At 57.9% G+C, this 8961-nt stretch overlaps 1 protein-coding gene across 1 annotated transcript in view; it reads right to left on the bottom strand.

Moving 5' to 3' along the window:
• Positions 1-8961, bottom strand: part of POLA2 (DNA polymerase alpha 2, accessory subunit) — a 10650-nt gene continuing 1689 nt past the window's right edge. The window contains 18 exon segments of the mRNA XM_075727128.1: positions 1-147; positions 877-987; positions 989-1004; positions 1386-1445; positions 1769-1875; positions 3476-3584; positions 4619-4692; positions 4979-5017; positions 5585-5703; positions 5832-5874; positions 5985-6047; positions 6141-6296; positions 6399-6487; positions 6552-6769; positions 6859-6965; positions 7089-7143; positions 7382-7467; positions 7575-7702. Of these exon segments, the coding sequence (XP_075583243.1) occupies positions 1-147; positions 877-987; positions 989-1004; positions 1386-1445; positions 1769-1875; positions 3476-3584; positions 4619-4692; positions 4979-5017; positions 5585-5703; positions 5832-5874; positions 5985-6047; positions 6141-6296; positions 6399-6487; positions 6552-6769; positions 6859-6965; positions 7089-7143; positions 7382-7467; positions 7575-7702 (1727 nt within the window).

The following is an 8961-nucleotide window of genomic DNA, read 5'->3' as shown; positions in this document are numbered from 1 at the left end:
TTAGATTTTAACGACTTGAGCGGCAACACACGGGCTCTTCTGCTCGCCCTTGGCGTCCTCCCGCTGTAGGTACAGGCGGCCGTAGGTCCCCCCGACCTGGCCCTTCGTCAGCCGGCCGGGATTGATGCAGACGCAGCCCAGCACATCCTGCGGGAATACGAGAGCGATGGGCACGGATCCGGGCGGCCACAACCCCTCAGCTACAGCCGACGCCGACGGCTGCAACCCCCTCGGCTACAGCCAATGCCGACGGCCGCAGCTACAGCCGCAACCCCTCGGCTACAGCTGATGCCGACAGCCGCAACTCTGCTGGCTACAGCTGACGCCGACAGCCACGGCTACAGCCGTAACCCCTCAGCTACAGCCGCAGCTACAGCCAATGCTGACAGCCGCAGCTACAGCCATAACCCCTTGGCTACAGCCAGCGCCAACAGCCACAAGCTACAGCCGTAACCCCTCGGCCACAGCCAATGCAGACAGCCACAACCTACAGCCATAACCCCTCGGCCACAGCCGATGTCAACAGCCACAACCCCTCTGCCACAGCCAACGCCGACAGCCGCAGCTACAGCCACAACCCGTTGGCTACAGCCGCAGCTACAGCCACAACCCCTCGGCTACAGCCAACGCTGACAGCCGCAGCCCCTCGGCTACAGCCAACACTGACAGCCACGGCTACAGCCATAACCCCTGGGCCACAGCCGATGCCGACAGCCACGGCTACAGCCGGCGCTGACAGCCGCAGCCCCTCGGCTACAGCCGCTGCCTCGCACGAGACCGTGCTTTTATTCATGCTGTAAACCGGGTTTTGCCCAAATATGTCAAAACACAGTGGTTTTTTGGGGGGTGTTTCAGCAGGCGTGCACGCCGACTGACCTTAATGAAGTACCGCAGCTCCGAAGGGGTGACGAGGACGTTCGGGGTGACGGGCAACGAGGCGTAGCTGTAGAAGCTCCCGTAGTCAACGTTCAGCTCCTCCGAGGGGGGGGTACAGCGGGTAGTAACTGCCAGGGCGGGGGAAAACAAGTTACCGCAGCCTTCGCCTGTAGTGACAAGCACCGCGACGCCGTCTCGGACGCAATCAGCGGATAATTTTGGGGTAGAAAAAGTTATTTCTGCTTCTTTTGGCTGTCCCTGGGTATCTGCTACCTCTGAGGGCAGCTATCAGCTGGGGAAGCCTGATGCGCATGAGTCCGGAGGACTTACAACGCTAAAACTTTCTAAATCCTGTTTTTAAAGAGTTATCAACCCCCAAAAGGACATTTTTTAGGTTAAAAAAAAGGACTTAAAAGGGAAAGGCGGCAAAAACGGCCTGGGATTTCCCTCGTTTGGCCACAAAAAAAGCCCTTTTTGGGTTCGACTGGGCGTTCGTACGAAGCCCTCACCTCCTCTGCGTCAGGACGTGCTTGAGAATTCGCGTGAACCTGTCCGAGATCCCAGATGAGCTGCGAGAGAAAAAACGAGCTGTAAAACAGTTATGAAAAGGGAAGAAAAGAGGGAAAAAAAAGCGCGCTTGCAGGCTGTGCTGATTAATTGGGCGTGCAGCTTAATTAATGAGCTGGCAGCCACTCTGCCAGGCTCCGAGGGATGGAGGCAGCTCTGCCTCCTCATCGGATGCGTCGGGAGAGAAACGAGCTGCTGGAGGAGACAACCGAGGGGCAGCACCCCCGGGTGAGGATTCCTGCCGAAATTCCGCAAAATTTGGGGCCGGATCCGGCCGCTGGCGCTCCGACGCGTTCCCGAACGCGGGCTTCCCGCCGGCACCCACCTGCTGATCTCTTCGGCGCCCATGTGGAAGAGCAGGTCGGTGGAGGTCAGGCCGAAAATGACGCCGTCGACGTCCAGGGTGCAGGGGTCCGACACGAAGTGCACGCGCTGCGGGGGCAGAGGGCGACGCCGGGTCGGGCCGAGGATTTGCCAACCCTGCCGTCGCCAGCGGACCCAAAAAAACACACTCCCAGGGTGCCCTAAAACGTCCCCAACATGCCCAGCTTTCCTTAAACGCTCCAAAGCCGCCCCAAAACTGCCCCAAAACCACCCCAAAATGCTGCAGTCACACTGGGCTTTCCTCAAATAACCCAAATCTGCCCTAAACCACCCCAAACGTGCCCTAAAATGCCACAATCACGCTAAGCTTTCCTGAAACGCACCTAAACCAGTCCCAAAATGGCCCAAAGCCGCCCCAAAATGGCCCAAAGCCGCCCCAAAATGGCTGCAGTCCTGCTGGGCTTTCCTCAAATACCCCAAATCTGCCCTAAACCACCCCAAAGTTGCCCTAAAACGCCCCAATCACGCTAAGCTTTCCTTAACGCCCCTAAACCAGTCCTAAAATGCCCCAAACGTGCCCTAAAATGCTGCAGTCATGTTGGGCTTTCCTCAAGTAACCTAAATCTGCCCTAAATCACCCCAAACGTGCCCTAAAATGCCACAATCACGCTAAGCTTTCCTGAAACGCACCTAAACCAGTCCCAAAATGGCCCAAAGCCGCCCCAAAATGGCTGCAGTCCCGCTGGGCTTTCCTCAAATACCCTAAATCTGCCCTAAACCACCTCAAATTTGCCCTAAAACACCCCAATCATGCTAAGCTTTCCTAAAACGCCCCTAAACCAGTCCTAAAACGCCCCAAAGCCGCCCTAAAACACCCCAAACGTGCCCTAAAATGGCTGCAGTCACACTGGGCTTTCCTCAAGTAACCTAAATCTACCCTAAACCACCCCAAACTTGCCCTAAAACGCCACAATCACGCTAAGCTTTCCTAAAACGCCCCAAAGCCGCCCTAAAACGCCCCAAAGCCGCCCTAAAATGGCTGCAGTCCCGCTGGGCTTTCCTCAAATCTGCCCTAAAGCACCCCAAACTTGCCCTAAAACGCCCCAATCACGCTAAGTTGTCCTTAAACGCCCAAAATGCGCCCCAAAAAAATGCCGCAGCCGTGCTGGACTTTCTGCCAGGAGCATCAGAAGCTGCTCCCTAGGGGAAAAAAAAAAAAAAAAAAAAAGTTAAATGAGGGCATTTGAGCCCAAAAAGGGCTGGGAGAGGCACAGGATGATGGCGAGGGCCAGGAAGGAGCTGGGCACAGCGCTGGCTCGAGCGCCACAGGTTTCCCGGCGACGGCACCGCCTCGCTGCGTTAATTGCCCGTGCGCTCGTTAAACGTCTTGGGGAACGCCGTGACCTAATGAGCGAGGCGCGGGGACCACCGGATTTCCACTCCTCAAATCCCTTCTCCTCCAGGAAGTCGCAGCTTTACGGTATTTGCTCCCAAAGGGGATATTGGGGTTTTTTTTTTGGCAAGAAATCGCTGCCGGATGGAAAAAGATGCCAAAAAAAAAAAAAAAAAAAAGAGGGGGGGGGGAATTTCACCTCAACCCTTGGCAATTTTTCCCAGGAGAGATGGGGTTTTCCTGAAAATGCAGCGTTATTCAGCTCCTTTGGGGTAAAAAGCGGAATCGCTTTTAACGAGCCGGGGGGTTCGTTACCGCTTTGTCGTCCTTCGTCAGCTCGGGGTAGAGGAAAGGCGGCTGCGGGTAGACGTAGTCGTGGTGGACGTCCCGCAGCGAGGGGACGAAGACGAGCTGAGAGCCGGCGCTGTTGGAAAAAATAATAAAAAAAAGAGGGAAAAATCAGGAAATTAAGGGACAAAGACAAACTGAGAGCTGACACTATGAGAAAAAGAGGGAAAAGCCAGGTGATTAATTAACAGGAGGAGCAGAGGAACATTTCAACGCCCCGAAACAGCGCTTCACATAGAAATTACAGCCGGACACTCTCCAGAATAGCTCATTTTGGGGACATTCTGGCAGCAAGAGGACCCAAAACCTGCTGAAATTCCCCCAAAAGCCGCTCAGCTTTTGCGGGAGAGGTGTTTCACCCCGCGTGAAGGGAAGGGGCTGCGGAACGATGGTGGTTTTCCTTGGGGATGGAAGGTGACAAATAATCGGGCTGTGAGTACAGTTGTGCGGGGAAGGGGCCCTCAGCCCCGCCTAACCTGAGAAGCAGGAAAAAAAAGCTTAAAAATAGCATTTTTAGTGAATTTTAGAAACAATCGTAAAGGAAAAGGTCTGGATGCGCTGCGAAGCGGCGGTCGCGGCGGGTCCGAAGTGGTGTTTCGGGGTGTTGTCACCCCAACAGGCAGGGTTGTTGACAGCGAGAGGGACGAGGGCGACGCGTCCCTGTCCCTGCCGGAGTCTGGCAGCGCCCGGCAGGAAGAGAAAAAAAAAAAAAACCTAAACACAAACCAGAAAAAAAAACCACAGAGCTTGTTCTTTGTTCGCGTTGTCGGGAGCGGTGAAGCACCGTCAACCGGCCCCGGGAGGGAGAAAAAAAAGCGCCACCAACTGTTCCCAATTCCTTTCTCCTCGAATTTTTTTTTTTTTTTGGAAAAACCAGGATCCAGCTATAAATCACACCTGGCAGCAGGCGAACACCATTCAAATCCATTTCGGAACGCGTTACGAGGCGTTCAACCGAAATCTAATCATTTTCCCCGCTCCCGCCGCCTGTTTCCCTCGCAGGAATCAGTGGAAACCCCTCCGTCCGGATGCCGTTTGGTGCCGAAAGAGGCGTTTTCGGGCAAAAACTACCTGCGGAAACGAGTGACTTCACGCAGTCACCGTCCCTACCTCCTCGTGCCTTCGATGATTATCTTCAGGCAGAGCTTGAAGACCTCGGCGAAGGACCCCAGGAGCTGGAAGTTCTACGAAATGAGGGAAAACGCCAGGATTTGCACAATTCCCCCTTCTTTTGCGCAGGGAGGACGCCGGGACCTGCCCCCGACACCTTCCCCAGCTGCTTCGCCCTCCCAGAATCCGGCGTCACGGCTCGATCGACCCAAAATCCACGCGGATGCGGATTTTTTGGGGGGAAAAATCAGTCCCTAACGCCACTCCGCTCGCCTGCCGGGGGTCTCGTGGGGGGTTTTGGGGGGCGTCCCGCTGAGCCCCGCCCCAGGGAGGAAGCCGAGGACCCCAATTCTCCCTCACCTCCACTTGCTCGTGCTTGGCATCCAGGAACGGCCCAAACTGCGAAGAAACAGAGAAAAATCAGAGAAAAACGCAAGCGGTGACGACCCCACCCCGGCTGCCGGCCTCAAGAGCCAAGCAAAACGCGTTAAACTGCCCGGAAAAAAAGGTATTTTAAGTATTTTTGTTAATTAAGCTCAAATTTTATCATGCAACCTCAAAGCGGTCAGGGAAAACCGAGGCCAAAAAGAGGAAGACTGAGAAAAGCAGCACGTGCTTCCCGAGCGGGCAGTCAGGCTGCTGGGGACGCTCCAAAGAGCACGATTTGCTCTTAAAATAGGGCTTTTTGTGTCGCTTTAGGGGGAAAAACCGGGCTTTTTGTCACTTTAAGGTGAAAAACGGGCGTTTTGGGATTACGCCCGAGCCGCCTCTCTCCTCAGCGGCGTTTTTTTTTTTTTTTTTAAGCTGATTTCCAAGGTTTTGAAACCTCAAATGCGTTTTCCCCGCTGCGGCTTCTTCTTTTATAATGTATAATGGGTTTAGTTGGTATAAATTATTAATTTGTATAATAAAACCGGGGTCCCCCGAGATCGGGGGGAGCCCCCCGTCCTCGCCGCCGCCCCTCACCAGGATGCAGACGTCGGGGCGGTCGCGGCCGATCACCTCGACGAGGTCGGCGAGCGGGTCGTAGGCGATGCTGTCGGAGGTGGTGTAGGGTCCGCAGGCCACCAGCACCATCCTCTGCTCTGCGGGGACAAAAAACCGGCATTTTGGGGCGTCCCCAAAACCTTTCCGGGGCCGGCGGGGAGGTTTAAACGCATCCCGGCGTTAAACCGCGGCGGCAGCCGCCGGCAGGGCAAGCGTCGGGGCTCACCTGTGGCCGGCTCCGTCGGCGTGTGGAAGGGAAGGGGCACCCCCTGCGGATAAACCATAAATTGCCGCTAATCCTTGTTTTTTCACCCCAAAAAAAAAAAAAAAAATCAGCCCCGAACCAGTTCGGAGGACGCCGGCAGCGCCACGCCGTCACCTCGTAGAGCTTCAAGACCACCATCCTCTTGCCGCTGCTGTTGGTTCCCTCCAGCACCACGATCTACGGGCGAGAAAACGGCGTCTGGCTCAAAATTCGGGGGAGGGAAGTTGGGGTGTTCTCCCCTCCCGCCCCTGCACCCCAAAAACGCCGCACCTGGCCGGGGAAAAGGGAATATTCCTTCAGCTCCGAGAGGTCGAGGGGGACTTGTCCGCCCGAGGAGTGTTCCCGGTCGCCCTCCAGCAACACCGATTTGGCGTTGAGCTTCCCGTTGCTGTCGCAGACGATCCGGCCCAGCACCGTCACCGGCTCCTACGCAGGGATGGCCAAAAAAAAAAAAAGAAACCACAAAGCGATCTCCGGAAAGAGCCGGTTTTGCCCCAAAACGCCAACAAAGGGTGCTGCGGCATTCACCTGCGCCGGGAGCAGCACGGAGGCGAAGTCGTCCAGGCGATGGTGGCTCTTCAGCACGTCACCGAGCTCCTCGACCCGCCACGACAGCACTACGGAGGGAGCCCCAAAAAAACCCGGGGTTACCACAAAATCGTGGCGAACCCCTCCCCGAACCCCTCCCCGAGCCGTGGCGTCACCTTCCCCGGACGTCAAGCGCTTTCTGGAACATGAATTTGTAGCTTTTGGTCAGATTTCCTTCTTCGGAACCGTAAAATTTCAGGGTACAACCGCGACCGCCCCGTCCGCTCCAGGAGGGACCCTGGACGGAGCCGAACGAGGCCACCACCTCGCCCCGGCTGCCACGCGCCGCGTATTTTTGGGAGGGGGTGACGCTGCGGGGATAAAAAGGGGGGTGACGGTGACAAGCGGCGCCCGTGGCACCGCCGCGAGCGCCGGTGCCGGTCCCGGCGCAAGGGTTTACCTCGGGGAGAAGCTGTTGGGAGAGAAAAGCGCGTAGGGGCTGCGGGAGGAGAGGGTCCGCTTGGGCCGGGGGTTTTCCGGGGTGGAATTGCTGCGTTTTTGGGAATCCTGTGAGGAAAAAAAACAACCAAACGAAAGAACAACAACAAAAAAAAAAACAACCAAGGATGTTTTAGGGTAGAAAACGGTAAATTTGGGGGTGGGTTTTGGGGTTGAGGCATTGGCGTGCACCTTGGACGGCGTGGCGTAGGCGTCCAGCAGCTCATCCTCCTCTTCCTCATCAAGGCTGCCGGCTCGTTAAGGAGCACCCGAGACCCCTAATTTTGGGGGGACGCCCACCAGCACCCCCCTAAGCCCCGAATTCTTCCCGTGAACCGGCGCCAACGAGCCCGCGTTTCCGGCGAAGGGGCCGAGCGCGCTCCGCTGAGGGGGGGCTAAGGGGGTGTGCCCCCCACGGAGCACCGCAACACCCCGATTTTGGGTTGGTTTTTTTTTTCCAGGATCACCCCAAAACCCACGGATACAGCTCCTGGAGAGAGTGGACGTCGTGGAAGCCACCGCAGCGGGTGTCCCTTTTCTGGGGGACCCTGCTGCTCCGCTTGGAGAGGACCTGGAGGAGGAAGAGGAGGAAGAGGAGAGGAAGAGGAGGAGAGGGGTGAGTGTCCCCCCCTCTTCCTGGGGGTTTTCGGGGTGCGATGGGGGGATACCGGGGAATACCTCGTGCTCGAAGGCGTCGAGGATGGCGGTGGAGAGCTGGGTGCCGAGGTCGTTGCTGCTGATGAAGGCCAGCAGCTCGTTAGCCAAGGTCACCGGGTCCAGCCTGTAGGTCAGGCACAGCTCCACCACTGCGGGGAGGGAGGGGTTAAAGGGGGGGACCCCCGAAGGTACCCCAAAACCCGCCGCTGGGTCCTCTGCCACCCCACCCCCCCGCCATCTCCCGCTCTCGCCCCTCGAAACGCCCAACTCGCCCCGATACCCCCAACCCTGTACCCGGGCACCCCCCGAAATCTGGCAGCTCCCCAAGTCCTGACCCCCCCCTAGACCCCCAAACCACCCCACACCCCCAGCCACCTCTCCTGACACCCCCTAACCCCCCTAGACCCCCCAAACCACCCCACACCCCCAGCCACCTCTCCTGACACCCCCAGACCACCTGACACCCCCTCAAACAACCCCTGACACCCCCCAATCTCCCCCAGACCCCCCCAAACCACCCCAAATCCCCCAACCACCTCCCGACACCCCCAGACCACCTGAAACCCCCTCAAACAACCCCTGACACCCCTAAACCCCCCCAAACCACCCCACACCCCCAGCCACCTCCCCTGACACCCCCAGACCACCTGAAACCCCCTCAAACAACCCCTGACACCCCCTAAACCCCCCAGACCCCCCCAAACCACCCCAAATCCCCCAACCACCTCCCCTACAACTCCCAACACACCTGACACCCCCAGCCCAACCAACACCCCCTCTAACAACCCCCTGACACCCCCAGACCACCTGAAACCCCCTCAAACAACCCCAATACCCCCCCAAACCACCCCAAAACCCCCAACCACCTCCCCTACAACTCCCAATACACCTCACACCCCCCAGCCCAACCAACACCCCCTCTAACAACCCCCTGACAGCCCCAAACACCTCCCCTGACACCCCCAAACCAACTGAGACCCCCCCAGCCACCTCCCCTGACACCCCCAGCCCAACCAACACCCCCTCTAACAATGCCCTGACAGCCCCAGCCCACCCCATACCCCCTCTGACAACCCCCTGACACCCCCCTCACACCCCAGTACCCCTCAAACACCTCTCCTGACACCCCCAGCCCACCCCATAGCCCCTCTAACAACCCCCTGACAAACCCAGCCCACCCAACACCCCGTCTAACAACCCCCTGACACCCCAAACCCACGCAATACGCTCAAACACCTCTTGACACCCCCAAACACCTCCCCTCACACCCCCAGCCCACCCCATACCCCCTCTAACAACCCCCTGACAAACCCGGCCCACCCAACACCCCCTCAAACCCCTCCCCTGACACCCCCAGACCCCCACACACCTCTCCTGACACCCCCAGCCCACCCAACGCCCCCTCAAA

Source organism: Pelecanus crispus, chromosome Z (genome assembly GCF_030463565.1).
Source record: "Pelecanus crispus isolate bPelCri1 chromosome Z, bPelCri1.pri, whole genome shotgun sequence".
In the NCBI taxonomy this organism is placed as follows: domain Eukaryota; kingdom Metazoa; phylum Chordata; class Aves; order Pelecaniformes; family Pelecanidae; genus Pelecanus; species Pelecanus crispus.
Note: the sequence above shows the minus strand (reverse complement) of the source record. Positions and strands in the feature narration are given on the sequence as shown.